Below are 15,862 nucleotides of genomic sequence, written 5' to 3'. Positions count from 1 at the left end.
CGGACTCTGAGGCCCCGGACAGCCCGCCGCCCGCCCCGCCAGCAGAGGCCGCAGAGTGCGGCGCGCAGCCCGCTGCTCCGGCCATGGTCCCGCGCGCCCGGCGGCGCCGCCCGCTGCCCGCGTGGCTCGCGCTCTGCGCGCTGCTCTGCCAGCTGCAGGTAAGCAGGCCGCACGCCCGCCGGCCCCCGGCGCCTTCTCGGGACCTGGGACAAGGACGGGGGTGCGGGGGCTGGGACACGTCCCGAGACCTGGACGGAGAAGCAAGAGTTGACCATTTGGGGGACAGAGACCCGGGGAGGCAGTGACGAGGGTTGGACAGTGGCAGGAAGCAAAGGGCGCGTGGATGGGGTATTGGGGGCTGTCGGGGGGAATGACGGGACCCCAGCCCCGGACACGGGCGCTTCCAGCAGCCCGCTTTCGTGGCAGGCTTTGGTGTCGTTTATTCCCCCAGACATTTCTGGAGCCCCAGTTAGTTCCCACGCGGAGAAGCTGCTGGGTAGACACAGCTGCTTCCCCTGGGAACAGAATATGCGAGGCAGCAAAGTCAGAGGCGCACACAACGCCCACATTCGGTAGCCACTCCTAAAGACGAGGTCTCAGGCCGTTTTGAGCCCCCGGGGTGGGGGTGGGGGGCTCTAGGTCGGTCCCTCCGACTGGGCTTCGCACCCTCTCCCCACCTCAGCTTCCTTGGTCATCTAAAGGTTAGAGCAATATTCGCCTCGCGTGGCTGTCTGGAGCGTGCGGGAAACCGAACTGGGCAGTTTCTTTAGAAAAGCTGACATTCCCTTTCCTTTTCCTGCCCCCCTCTGTTTTATGTCTCCCCTCTCCACTCCAACTTTCCTCCCAAGTAGCTTAAGGTCCACCGGTTCAGATTCTGGTCCTGAATAACCGTAGAATCACTTGTTCTCAGAACCCCTTTGATGGTGTAAGGACAAAATACTGTTTGCAGTTGGAGAAACCGAGGCACACGCGGTGCTTCAAGCCAGTCGGGAAGCCAGAAACAGCCCAGGTCCTTGAGAGCTCAGCTGGGCTGGGCCAATACGCACCGCGAGACAGTGAGTGGTTAGCCTCACGGGTGGCAGGCCCTGCTGCGGCTCCCTTCAGGACTCCCCCCTCTCCCCGCACCCTCCCGTCCTCAGAAAGTACCACATGCTGGTGAAGAGCTTCAGCCTGAAGGGTGCTAGGGGTGCCCCCCCAAATGAGCGTCTTCCCCGATTCTTGTCGGAAGAAATTAATCAGATCACTCAGCACACTTGCCAATTAAATAAAGCCAGTTACTGATTTTATGTCTCCACGGAGAAGCGCTCTAGTGTGGCAAACTCAGCACCACCAATACTACAGCAACCGAGCGCATTTGGAGGTTCCGCAGAAGGGAGGGTGGTGGTGGTTTTCTTGGTTTCAGCAGATCCAGACTTCCTTTCTCTGTTAAAAGTGGCTTCGGCTGCTGTCAATACCGGTCAGCAGAATAGCCCAGAATCCCGTGCAGACCTCAGAGCCACTTGCAGACTGTGTTTGGGGTGAGAAGAGGGGGAAAGCCAGCCAGGGATTAAAGCCTTCACAAAAATAACCGGAATGTGCCGTAGGCTGGAACAGAAAATTCATTCTATTTCCTTCCTATGTGTATGCGTCTCTTAGAATGGTTGAGGGAAGAGAAGGCGGAAAAACTTAATGGAATTTTTCATTTTAAGCACTTCAGATGTTGCTTAATGAAGTGTCCAACAGGCTGGACAGGGTGCTACCAGGGCTTCAGTGAACAGCTAAGCCACCAGAGAAAACCCTGTCAGGTGCTCAGTTTAAAAACGAATCTCCGGGTAGAAGAGGGTAAAAGAAAAAAGAAAAAGAAAAGGAAAGCGTCTCACATTGCTATTACAAAAACTGCTCTCACACACACATGCATAACATGCAGTAGGTTTCAATATTAACAGCAAATTCTATCAAAACAAATTTATTTTTCAGAGCCGCCTTTCAACAAGTGCTTTTCCCCTCGCTTTCCCTTTAGGCCACTTGAGTTGTGTGCATTTTTAAATCATACCTAAACAGGAAACAATCAAATAATATTGGCATTCTAATCAAATGATATTGTTTATGCCCAGTCTCCCCAGTGGGAACCCATTAACCGTGAAAGTGGAAATGCAGTCTTATCTCCCAAAGATACTGTGGTTACAAGCAGTCTGTAGGTTCAGTTACTGCTTCTTTGGCTGACTATTCTATTAGTTCAGAAAAAGGAACTGTTGGCAACCTATTGATGTTACTTATCACACACCGGGCAAGGATTTACAAATTATTTTGCGTGGTTGGGGGTGGGATATTGGTTTTGTAAAATAGTTGGCAAAAACAGCTTCTAGAAAGTGCTCTATCTGCAAGTATTGTATTTGGTTTAAACTTACCTGGAAGGCTATTAAGTTTTGCCTTTTAAGACCTTTCTGTGATTGTATCTCTGCCTGCTTGTCTTTGGGAAGGAATTTGTTTTCAGACATAAGAAGAGTATTTTGCCTACAGAGAAAAACATTTTAAGTTTTTATGTTGACAGGTCTGCTGTTTATTCCAAGTAAGAAAGTATAGAAGCACATGGCTTTCATTAAAGTAATTGGTTCTACACAGCCATGTTTATCCCCAGTTATCCAATACCTAAGGGCAGATTCATTCATACCCAGGCCAACAAACATTTATGGGCTACAAAACATTGTGCTAGTGAAAGACGAATGAGTCGGAGGCATAGCTGTATCTTCACAGGTCGCAGTCCAGGGGAGAGGACAAGACGGGTCAAGCTGTAATAATAATAAAGTGGCCGTGATAAGAGAAGAGCTGAGGGTGGTGGAGAACAGATGTGACTAACTATAGCTGGGGGATCAGGGAGGACCTTTGGAGGAAGGGGTTTTCTGCAGTGGTCTTTGGGGAATGGGTAGGAAATCAAGGGTCAGAGAAGAAATGATTCCAAGAGGCAGCTGAGGAAGAAAGCCGTCTAGTTGAGAGGATGGTGTGAGTGGTTTAGGCTTATAGGAATCTTGCCAAAAAAAAAACAAAAAACACCTCACATACTTTTATGACTTTACAGATAGCACAAAGCCCTTAATTCAGGAAGCCCCACCAAACAGACAGGGCATTAAACATTTATACTTTTTGAGATAACACTTGTATGGCCCTTATTGACATGGTAAGGAGACTAATCAGAAACAGATAGGCCACAGGGCCCTGGAGGGCCTGTGGGGAGACCCTGTAGAGGAAATCCCCTAGGGTGGGGCTCTGGGCTGTACCATAGGTGGGTGCCTGGCACCTTCATCGCAGTCTCCCTGCCTCCCGTCCCACCCTAGAGGAAAGGCTCGGCATATGGTAATAAATTGTTTGGAGAACCACAGACACACAGCTCAGTGGCCTGTTAGTTCATTTTGTTAATAACAAATATGTCAAATTCCTCCCCCATTATTTCCTTCCCGTCACTTCCCCTCTCCTCCCCAGAAAATGGCAAATCGGTAATATGAACGCGTTCTCCGTGTTGATAAGGAAATATGAGCTTGCTTTTCTCAGTTATCTACCAGAAATTCTCACACCAGGAAAACTGAAACAATAAAGGTGTATCTTGGAAGGTCAATAAATCAGTGTTTTATGAGGCCATGAAAAGGGGAGTTCCAAGCCAGGGTCTCCTTTGCAGACAGTGTTGTTTTAAGAAGGTGCTGCGGGAACTCTATCTGCCATGTCAGTGTTAAAATTCCCCCCATTGTATTTTCCTATTGTTGAAGTGCATGGAAAAAAAAGATTAGTGTTTTTCCCACATGGGGTGTTCAGTAGACTAGGAATGCTGTTTAGGCATTCTTTTTGCCAGAGTGGGTCTGCATCCTGCCCTGGTGGTCATCAGCTCTGCAGGTGATCTAATCCTCAGGGCACCTACCCCCTGGCCAGGTGGCCACCCAGCATAGTCCATGGCCTGTCTGCCATTTGCCTGCAGCATACTGACGCCAGCCCGCAAGGGAAGCACGCTACTTGGAGCACAGCCCCCTGGCCCCAGTCCACGCATCCAGAGCTGGCATGGCAGGATTCTGCCCACAGGTGGTTTTCCCTCCAAACACCTTTACACTCTCCACCTGGTCTGTAGAAAGCCATTCGCCTTCTCTGCGTTTCCTCTGGTTGCAGGGTGAGGGCTTCCTATAAGATCCATTGCTGGAAAGGCAGTTTAAGCTCAACTCACCCTTTCTGCCCCAAAGCACTGAGCCCAAAGAAACCAAGAGTGAGACAGTGGGCTTCAGCGAGACAGAGCACTTGGCCTATCTGAAATTGTTAGTGAGCTTTTGAGGTTGAAGGCTGAGTGGGCGGTGAGTGAGATTACACGACGGCAGTATCTGCCCTCATTCTGAGCGCTGTTCTCAGCCTATTTCCTGCCAGCGAGACTGGCCTGCCAGCGCTCCCTCTGTCTCAGTCGTCGTCGAGGGCTGGCTGGCTCTGCTGTTCTCACGGCAGCACCCCCATCCACAGTGTGAAGCGCACACGCTTTCTGCGTGTGTGTGTGTGTGTGTGTGTGTGATAACTTCATATCTATATTTGTTTTGTGGGCTGCCATCGACTTTCAACCTGTGATTTCTGTGGGCTGCCCCTTCATGGCACTGAATGGTGAGAAAACGGAATTAGTATTAAATGTATTTATTTAAACAACGTGAGCACCTGGTGCGCGGGGAACATTGCAGCAGGCTAGGGAGGCAGACACAAGGCCCAGCCTTGTCTTTAGGAAGCGCAGTCTCAGTGTGTGCAGATAATTAGAAGGCAGTAGGGTGCTTGTGTGACTGGGAGTGTCATCCAAATGCGGTGGGCACCCTGGACAAGGACTGCTTTTTAACCTGTCTGAAAATATCTGGAAAAATATCCCATTCTTACCTATGGTCCCGTGTGTCAGAAGCACATAAAGAGGGACGAGAGAGCAGCATTTGGGCCCGGGGTTCAAGGCGGCTAGTGCTGGGTCTCGTGGTGGGACTGGCAGGGAAGCCTGACAGTGCAGTGTCTTCGAGGCAACTCCTCGGACACGTTCAGCGTCCTGGACTCCAAGGGCGCGCGGGCAGAGGGAGACAGAGCCAGCACCCAAGCCTGTGTGCAAGCAAAATAGTTGAGATTTTATCTCGATGTGTTGTGGGCTGGGGAGGGACACCATCAGACGTGTGCATTATGGGGAAGAGTGTTGGGGGGGGGTGTCCAGGGGGCGGAGCAAGGCCACTGCCATGGTTCTCGAAGAGCTTAGTAAAGGTTTGAATCAGGTCAGCCCAGTGGTGAGAGAAAGGAGAAGCCAAGTGCACAGCCAGCGGTGCTGTGCTGTACCGACAGTACAGGGGCAAAGGATGTGGGCTGCTTGGACCTATTATTTAAAAAAAAAAAAAGAAGATGTGGTAGATGTCAGAGCAAATAGCTGACTGTTTGGCTTGTCTTTTTCACAGTTTATTAAGAACAGTTCTGTCTTAGCCCCAATCAAATGCTGTGCAGGTTCAAGTAAAAAGGGATTTTTTTTTTCCCCTCAACAAACAATAATGAGGAATGTTGAGTCTCTCAGCTTCGGATTATTTTATTGGGGGTGGGGCCAACACAGAGTTCCATAAATTCTATGGAGGTCAACAAGCTAAAGGCCCCCAAGGTGTTGGGATTGGCAGGAAGCTTGTGTGCTCTGGGAGTTAGAGCCATTTCCTGACCTAAAGGTGTCTTGACTGGCGTTCAGGATGTAGGCAGAGCTCTAATACTCAGGAGGACTAAAGAGAGAGAAGCAGCCAGCGATCCCGGGAGGGTCCAGCGTCAGAGCAGGTGTGACCTGACCCGGGGTCCTCCCACACTGGCCTTAGATAGGCCACCTGCCCCCAGCAGAAACAGTGTTTACCTTGGACCCATAGCTCGGCAAAAAGGGTCGCTTGCATAAAACACATTTTCCTGGCGGACTGCTCGTGCCCAAGATGAGTATTTCCCTTCCTCTCTGCCCAGCCCCCCTCTGCCTCCCCCACTCAGAAAAGTCCTAGCCTAGTGGGTGATACACAGGCCCATTTGGCACAAACGCAGTCAGAGCTGCCAGGTTTCAAAGCGGCAGGAAGAACTGACTGCACAAACTACCCCTTCAGTTCATCAGGGTAATAATAACTTATTACATTTCCTGTTCAGTGTCGAGAGGACAAGAGCCGCTTCCTCCAGCTACCAGAAATTTAATGACTTTCCATTAAAAATGAGGAAGAATAACTTTAACTTTTTGCAAATGTGATTGTTAAACCTGGAAAATGGGAAGAGAGGACGTGTGGTATTGCATAAATCCTATTAGTATCACAGCATCGGGTGGTTTGGGTTCTCATTGCACCCCCCCTCCCAGTGGGAAATGAACCACTTCCCCAAGTTACTGATTAAAAAAAAAAACCAAAAAACTGTGTTTCTCTTTGTAATATAGTTACCAGCTAATTTAAAAGTGTATCCTTAAGTAGCACAAACAGCTGCCAAACTCATATCCCGTTGAAAGAAACCTACAAAGGGTCTTTCCTGCCTCTCAATTTTGTACCCAAGGTATAAAGCAGGATCCCATCTGAAACTTTCATCGTAACTGAGATAATCTTACTCTATTTTTTCTGAGATAATCTTACTCTATTTTTTCAAGTTTAGCAGAGATTTTTCTCACTTACCCTTGGTAACCCGGTTGATCATTTAATAATTCTCAATGTCAGGAACTTCCCCAGAGCAGAACTAAGTCGAATATGCCACAGTTTGACCCCATTTCCTCAAATTTGTTCTTTCTTGGAGTAAAGATCAGTTGGTCAATGTCATCTTTATTTTAATGTCCCTATTGTTGAAGATGGTTAGCCCGCAACTTCCCCTTGCCCAGGGTTATTCATTCTAGTTCCTTAACCTGTCAGCTTTTTGTCCTCTCCATTCAATGGATACTTGTTTTGCACTTACTGGCAAAACCCAAAAACAAACAAACAAACGCCCAGAAGACACTGTGGAAAACATCGGAGTTACCCCACACAGCCTCGGACCCGTGAAGCTCCCCATCGAACAGGGGAGATCAGATGTCACAGTCTTCATTCCTTGCAATTCCGTGGGTCTAATACACCCCAAAAGAGGAACAAGCGAGATGCCAGGGGATACCGAACGGGACCAGATGGGGAGAACTGGACGGGTCGTGCATGGTCTGATACTGAAAGGAGGGCTACGATCCCGAGAGCAGAGCATAGAGGACAAAATCATGTCCAGCCTGGATATCTGAAGCCCAGGACTGGCGAGGGGACGAGGAAAGGAATAGGCCCGCTGGGGGAGTCGTAAAGGGCTGTGTGAACAATCCTCAGGAGTTGGGGCTCTGCCTGTGGGAGTGTGGCCCCTGGACCCAGGTCTGCAGTACCTGGGAACTGGTTAGAAATGCACCTTCTCCGGCCCCACCCCAGGCCCATGAATCAGAGACTCGGGGGCCCCAGCAGTCTGGTTTACCACCTCTGCTGGGGATTCTGATGCAGGTTCAAGCCTGAGAACCGCTGCTGTAGACCATGGGTTTCCATCATCCGGCTCTGAGCTCTGCTGTCAGTAATGTCTGGTTAATATATGATAAAAGTACCTGCCGTTTGCTGAACCCCTCCTGTATGCCAGTCGTGTGCCAGATGCCTTACAGTGATTGTCTCTAATCCTCACCCCACCTTGCCAGGAAGGTAAGAAAGCCAAGGCACAGAGAGGCTGAGTATGACTTGCCCATGTCTGCACAGCCCATAAGTGGCAGAGCTGGGACTCCCCCCGGGGGTCTGCCCCAGTGGCAAGGCCTTAATCCCTCAGGGATACTGCTGATACAGTGAACTAGATGAAGGCGAGGGGAGCAGAGGAAGAGACCCCCAGGAATGCCGGGACAGAAGCAGGCTGCTTGGTGTTTCGAGAAACATCATAACCAATCTGCATTTGTGGAGGTCTGCTAGAATAATAACTCATTGTTATTCACTGTTATTCAGCAGAAAGAAAAATGCTGTGACTTTAAGGCTAATTGAGTTGGAACAGGCAGCCTGAGAACTCTCAGTTCAGGGTCCATGTGCCATTTGATCCCTGACTCAGGAGGAAAAGAAATGTGACATATTGAATCATCTCTGCCACTTCCTGAAGCAAAGGCATCTCTGAGTCCTCTGCGCCTCCCTTCCCCCGGCCCACCAGAATTAAGCCGCACTTCATGTACCTCTGCGCCATGGCCCCGCTCCTGTGCCATCCAGACATAATGGGGGTGGGGGCGGGGGCTGCCTTTATCCCACTCCCACCACCTCCCAGACCCTGTGCTGAAATGGGGAAGGGGCGGGCTGCGGAGGGGAGCCAAGGCCTCCGAGCCCCAGAGCCGCACACAGTGAGAGGCTAAATGTAGTGCTATCGTGTTGTACAGGTTCTCTCTGTCTCAGTGTTCTAATTCCAGTGAATTTGCAGACTCGTCTCTTGGCCCAAATGACCCCGGGGCTCCTGCTTTGATGTGTCAACGTGGCACAAATCTAAATCATTTCTATGAGCGACATGTTTTCCAGTACCTTAAAAGACACTCCCCTAAGTAGTAGGTGAAACACTGGAATAAGAAAGGATAGCACATATACAGCCTCTGGGTCCCAGTCAGGCCTCCAGCTTCTAGGAGTGAGATCAGAGCCGCCAGTGGAGTTTGGGTAGAAGATAATAACATGGTTCTTGTGCACAGCAGCAGACGATCTAGAAACAGACCCCCAACCCCATGGCAATGAAGCATAAGATACAGGGGCGATTAAATTCCGTGGGGACACAGCTGGAACCTTGGACTTAAACTTCCACCCATTCATTTCTAATGGTCGCAAGGTTTAAAAATCTAACAATGAAACCATGAAACGTTGCCCCCTTCCGATGGGCTCAGGTTTTCCATGCTCCAGTTTGGGGTCCCTGTGACCAGGCCGTGGAGTTCCTGTTTAAGTGTAAAATCACAAGTGAGCAACATGCATGTCCGACGGGTTGTCATAACTCTGCAGAGCAGTCCTCACAGGTGAGGGAATGCAGGAGTGACGGGCGCCCCCCTGGAGAGGGAATCATGAGTGGCCTCGTGAAAGAGGCCTCATCCAGTGTGAGAGGCACCGCGTTCCCTAGCACGAGTGGCAGGCATGAGAGGCGTGCTGTGTTGTGTCAGGCCGACCTGTATTCTATTAGAAAAGAGAATTGGGGCCCCGGAAGAGACTGGTCACCTTGATTTTGCATCCGCCTTTCCCCAGGGTATCTCTGATTTTGCACGAAGTTGGCAGCGCCTTCCCAAGTCCATGCTTGGAAGTGTGAATTTGATCCAGAGCTAGTAGGAAACTATGATATTCTTCTGTGAAGGGAAATTATGTCATCACAACCCTCCTTCAGGAAGAATTCCTCATCGATTTAACAAGAGTTTGAGCCTTTGCTACATGCCTAGTACTGGCTTGTCTGCTCATCCCTCACCAACTAAACAGGTTGCGTGCCCTCTTTGCGAGGATGCTGGAAGGTGAGGAAAGTCAAGTCCCCGGCCGAGTGCAGCAGGTGTTTCATCAGGGCCAGTTCTCCCTTCTGTCCTGATAAATGGTGTCTGTATCCCGCGATGGGAACAGCGGTTGTTAACCTTCATTATATAAACGGACATGACTGTGCAGTGTCCGGAACAGGAGGAACATCTGCCTCTTCGTCTTTAATGTAATTTCTGACCCTGCTACTCAAAGACCAGCAGTGTTACATCACCTGGGAGCTCGTTAGACACACAGAACCTCGGGCCCCACCCAAGTCCTACTGAATCAGAACCTGCATGTTAAGATGTCCAGGTGATTCTTATGCCTGCTATTGATTAAGAAGCACTGGTCTGAGAACAGGGGAGTGGAGAAGTATCAGTGTCCCGTACCTGGAGCAGTGTGTTGCTCACAGATACTGAATCAACACTGGTGGATTGACTTTAGTTTTTAAAAATGCTTAGGTCAGTCATGGCTAAGATAAGAGAAGGTAAATATCAACTGTGTGAATCAAAAAAAAAGAGGAGGGACAGGTTCAAAAGAACCCAGGGGCAGCGCTGGATGTGGGGTGGGCAATCTTGAAAAGCACGATAGATGGAGAGAGGCTAGCATGGCAGCGAGCACTCCCGAGGCTGGGCCGTGGTGTCTTGTGCCCCCAGCCCAGCCACCACGAGGAAGAGGGCCTCCTACTGCATTCTCCATCCTGTGTGCTCCTGTGCAGTAGCCAGCTCTGGCCTCGTTAGTTCTTCAGGGAACACGGATATAGGCATCCTCATGAAGGAGCTTCTAATGAAGGTGGCCACGTGAGGACACTGAAGGATATTACCATGTGGAACGCATGATAGGCATGGTGGGAAGTCAGGAAGGGTAGAGGGTTTGGTGGGCCAGAGTCCCCAGGCTCCTCAGGAGAGGCCGGGCATGTTCCAAGCCGGGAGGAAGGGCTGGCCTTTGGGTTGACAGTGAAGACAGGGAGGGCATGAGCAAAGCTAAGGGGCGGAGTGAGTGTGGCCAGTAGGGTGGTGTGTGTGAGCAGTGGGTGATCTGCAGGGACAGGTAATGCAAACCCAGTTACGGGGACTGGGCCTGCCAGCGAGCATAGAGTTACCCTGGAATACTGAGCAGGGATGACCCTGAAAGCTCTCTAGGGACATCTAATGACACGTGTTGGGGACAGGTGAGTTGGGGCAGATGCGAGGATCTAGTTGCAAGCTAACGGTGTACCAGAAAGAGCAAATAAAACAAAACACAGCCAGAGTGTTGAAGGGACGAGAATAGGAGAAAGTCCAAGCAGGCATTGAGACCGTCTAGCAGGAAGGTCTAACTGATCTGGGCATGAGGGAGGTGGCAGGCGCAACCAAAATGGCCAGTGTCACCGATTTCACATTTCAGCCTAAGAGCTGACACAGCCTTAAGGTTGACTGGGACCCCACGCGCTGGCTTTCGGGAGGAATTGGCTGCAGTGTGTTCTAGGCCAAGGGCAGGGCTGCTAAGGAGAGGGCACGAGAAGCCGACGCAGGTGAGGCTGAGCAGGCTTGCAGCCTGGGGAGCCTTGTTGGAGCCCGACTTCATCTTTAACATAATCTCTGACCTTTCTACTCAAAGACCCGCAGCGTCACATCACCTGGGAGCTTGTTAGAAACATAGAATCTCAGGTCCCACCCCAGACCTACTGAATCAGAATCTGCATTTTAATAAGAAGCCCAGGTGGTTCTGTGCACATCTGAGAGGCACTGGTCTTGACTCTGAGGGCCAGGGGTTCGTCTAGTCCCTTCCCTGGCCACTTTGGGGGCTCACGTCCTTATTAGCTTGGCGCACCCCCAGAACAGAGGCAGAGCCTAGGAGGGTCCTTGGCCCCCAGCAGGCCAATGTGCTCTTGGAAGCACAGGGGTCATTGATGTTTACATAGGAACGATGAGAAGGCAGCTCTCATCTCAAACGAATGCAAATTAAAACCAAAAACCTAAGAACGGTAGGGAAAAAAGTGCCTTAGACACTGGGAGAATAAAGGGGCATTCACTGGGACTTTGGGAAATCAGGTTGAGTCATACATAATACAAGGACAAGTCAAAGCCATCCTGATTCCTGTGTTTAGGAAACAAACCTTCCTTGCACTTTCATTCCAGGTAGCCCACAGCTGCAAACTTCTTAAACTCTTTATCTCTCTAGAAGACAAAGAAACTTGCAATTAAAGTTTTGAAATGCAAGGTTATTTCTTAATTTTCCCTCGGGCCACATGTTTTCTTTACTAGGAGCAGAGATAATAAAAGCATTGTGAGAAAAGTGAGAAAGAGGGCTGAGTAAAAATCAATAGCCCTTTGATAATGCTCCTGTCTGAATAAGTACCGCAATCTTTTTATTTTTTCTTTTTCTTTAAGGAGCGTATCTGGAATTAAGGTGGTCGGGGGCAATGCTGATAGGTCCCTAAAAAGCAACTTTCAAGATAATTCTTTAAAATTTGCTCAGTCCAAATGGTGACGATGTCAAGGCTTGTAGTAGGCCCCAGTTACTCTACATTTTTAAGGTTATTTATTTTTATTTGGGGAACAGTGTGTTCTTCCAGGACCCATCAGCTCCAAGTCAAGTAGTTGTTTTTCAATCTAGTTGTGGAGGGTGCAGCTCAGTGGCCCATGTGGAGATCGAACCGGCAACCTTGGTGTCATGAGCACTGCACTCTAACCACCTGAGCTAACCAGATGCCTGTAATCTTTTTTTTATTAGCTGAGCCATCCTGCCACCTGTTGGCAGCTCAGCGGTAGCTCAGCTCGGGCCAGGAATTGAACTGGCAACCCTGTTGCTCAGAGCTCAAACTCTTGAGCCAGCTCTTAACCAACTGAGCCACTTGGCCGGTCCTATTTTTATTTTTTATTTTTATTATTTTTTTTAATCAACCCTGACCTAAGTCAGATATTTTTTTTTTCTGTACATGATATCTACTCCAAAACTATCTGTGGCAAAATGGTCAAGGTAGTAAATTTTATATTATGTGTATTTTTATCACAAGTAAAAAAATAAAAAATTAAAAAATAATCTATGGCAAATAGAATGAACATAGCACGAAGTGCTTATTGCTGAAACCTTAATGGGGAAAAGCGATGGCCCACAGGAACCTAAACTCAGCATCCCACAGTCCTGGTGCTACAGATATATTCATATGTGAATATGTGCATATGTGAATATGTGCATATGTGAATATGTATACTCACTCGCGATTGGGATAAATTATGTAATCAGTTGTGTGGCTTCATACACCACCCTCCTCTCGCTGCCTAGTCGCACAGGCCTTCTTGCTGTTCTGATCAAGTAAGTCACGCACACTCCCTCCCAGGCCCTTCGCAGGCGCTTTTTACATGCACCTGGAATGCCCCTCCTCCCAGCTTTGCTATCTTGCTACCTCCCTGTATGCAGGTCTCCACTGATGTCACCTTTTCAGAGAGGCTCCCCATCATAATCCCATCACTTTACTGATTCTGTTTTATTATTTTTTTTCATAACAGTAATAACAACCAGATTTCACGGTTTGCTTGTTTATTGTTACTCGTCTCCCATGGACTGTGAGGGAGGACCCTTTCTGTCTGGTGGCCATCGCCTGTATCTATAGAACCTAAAACTGACTCATAGTATGTGTTCAGTTAATCTTTGAGGAATAAATGAATGTACATTTATCGTGTCCCTCTGTAAGGTCGTCAGCTCACTGAGCATGTCTTACCTAAATGCTGCACCTCCTGGGTTATTTTCTCGAGAACCATGCAGTGATGCTGTTTTGAGTGGCAGAATTTTTCTTAAATAGGAAAATCAAGGATTTCTTTCAAGACGGTGAAAATGAACCTAAGGGGTTTACAGCCCTCTGATACCATTCCTATCTTGGGTAATGAATGAGTCAGTGCTGTTAACAGCCAAATCAAGTCATGCAAACAGATCTGGACAAAGTTAAATTACCCCAGAAAAAAATCGCAAAGGGTGTTGAGCAAGCATTTCTGCAAAGAAGAGCTACAAATGGTCAAGAGGCTCAACATCATTAGTCATTAGGGAAATGCAAATCAAAACCATAGTGAGAAACTGCGTCACACCCATGAGGATGGCATTACCAAACAACAACAACAACAACAACAAACCCAGAAAGTAACAAGCATGAGTGAAGATGTGGAGAATTTGAAACTCTCATGCATTGCCAGTGAGGGATGTCCTAACATGGTGTAGCCACTATAGAAAACAGTTTGGTGGTTGCTTAAAAAGCTAAATATAGGATTACCATATGACTCAGGTAGAAACTCCAAAGCATTGAGAACAGGGACTCCAACAGATGCTCAAGTGTCAAGTTTGTTGCAGGATTAGTCACAATAGCCAAATAGTGGCAGCAACCCAAGTGTCCAGCAGCAGATGAATGGGTAAACAAAATGTGGTCTATACATATGATGGAATAGTATTCTTTCATAAAAAAAAGTGATGTCCTGATACATGCTACAATATGGATGAACCCTGAAGACATTATGCCAAATGAAATAAGCCAGATACAAAAGGACAAATACTATGTGAGTCCACTTATATGGGGTACCTAGAGCAGTCCAATTCATAGAGACAGAAAGTAGAATAGAGGTTACCAGGGGCTAGATGCAGGGGGGAAGGGGGGTGTTATTGTTTAATGGTTGAAAGTTTCTGTTTGGGCTGATGAGAATGTTCTGGAAATAGAGAGTAGTAATGGTTACTCAACATTGTAAATATGTTTAATGTCACTGAACTGTACATTAAAAAATGGTTAAAATGCTAAATTTTAATGTATATTTTACCACACTCAAAAAAAAATTTTAATCAAAGTACTCCAAAGTTAAAATTTTTAAAGGCATTAAAAAAGGACAGGCAGAGAAAGACCTAAATTTGATGTTTCACAACGGGAGACAGCCTTTTCTCACCTCCCTGAAATGAGTTACTTTCTTTCCTCCTCAAATATAGTCCAAGATCCAGAGTCACTACTTTGTTGTAATTATCTGTTATTCTCTGTCTTTCCTCTCTATCTGTGCCTGTGTCATCCTGTGCATAGCGCTTTGAGACGGCTGGGATGGGCTAATTCCTTTAGTCCCACACTCAGCCTTTCCCTTGCACAGTACATACGACAGCCCAGTAGAGACAGCTCTGAGGGTGTGAAGATAGCAGAGCTCTTTAAGAAGTTGATGCTTTCTCTTGTTAAACCCTAGGCTCGACAAAAATCTATCTTCTGTTTATAATTATGTGAAGAATCATTTTACAAGATAAAGGCGAATGACTCAGGCAGAGGAATAACTGGCATTACTCTATTATTTTATCAACTCACAACCTCTTTATGGGGGTGGGGAGTACTCTGTATGTGGGGAAGGGATTGAATCATATTTGTGATTTTCAATGAGACCAGCAGAACTTGACCAGCTGTGATGAATGCCTTTGAGTTGGAGTGTTGAGTACTCTTTATCACTGGAAACATATACATGAAATACATTGTAGAATGCCCCAAATCCTTTAGTAGCGCGTCAATTATAATTTGACTGTTTGTGACATTCATTGTTTTCTTCACAACCTTCTCATACTAGCCACATCTTTTGATAATGTATCACTCAGAGATTACTTGAGCCTCATTTTTGGCAGCAGGATTTTTTTTGTTTTCAAGAGCTGTGTGTGAAATATATTTCTGTGAGATGAATTATATTTTAAACACTCAGGGAGTTTTCTGTTTAAACCCTCTGAGTCTCTGTATTCATTCCCGTTATGACTTAAACCAAGGACCTGGCTGGTATAACTCAGGCTCTCCATGCTTTTAATGTGTTCCCTAAGTTAGCGGTCTCCCAGTTGGGGTGAACACGCCCCAGGGAGTAAGTATATCAGGTGATCCATTGGGGTACCCAGGAGATCCCCCCCAAAGCTGCCCCTTTATTCTCTTTATCTCTTTAATTTGTAAGATACTATCTTTATAAATGCTTGCATGATGTTCTGAAGCATGAAATGTGAAGCTTTGGTTTGTATGAAAGAAAATTGTGTCTGCTGTTTTCTCTGTAAATTTGTAAGCTTGAAATTCTGTCTATCAATTTATTTAAAATGAAAATGTCTAGAAGGGCATTTGGTCATAACTCAATTATGCCCTAGTTAACAGGATTATTGACAGATACCATCTAGCAGCCGCTTTATCAGCAGACGCCCTGAGTAAACTGTCTGTGCCCTCACCCAAGTGTGGCTTGTGTCACTGACTGAACCCCCAGACAGAAAGCCGCAGAAATGACTCGGACCGCTGTCACAACTTCAACCCCATGAGAAAGTACTTTGTTGTGTAAAATCAAAAAGCATACTTTTAGAAAATAAACCTCTTTGATTAAAAAACCACTTTCTTCCTATCACCCAGGTGACATCCCCTGCCATCAGCTTTTGTTCGACATGGCCAGCTTATGAGTAAACAGGGATGG

General features: G+C 47.6%; 1 protein-coding gene across 1 annotated transcript in view; it reads left to right on the top strand.

Moving 5' to 3' along the window:
- TNFRSF11A (TNF receptor superfamily member 11a) overlaps positions 1-15,862 on the top strand; it is a 63,544-nt gene that overhangs the window by 626 nt on the left and 47,056 nt on the right. The window contains exon 2 of the mRNA XM_019657690.1: positions 12-158. Coding sequence (XP_019513235.1) covers positions 12-158 — 147 coding nt within the window. The remainder of the gene's footprint in view (positions 1-11; positions 159-15,862) is intronic.

The sequence above is a fragment of the Hipposideros armiger genome, unplaced genomic scaffold, assembly GCF_001890085.2.
Source record: "Hipposideros armiger isolate ML-2016 unplaced genomic scaffold, ASM189008v1 scaffold_278, whole genome shotgun sequence".
Taxonomy (NCBI): domain Eukaryota; kingdom Metazoa; phylum Chordata; class Mammalia; order Chiroptera; family Hipposideridae; genus Hipposideros; species Hipposideros armiger.
Note: the sequence above shows the minus strand (reverse complement) of the source record. Positions and strands in the feature narration are given on the sequence as shown.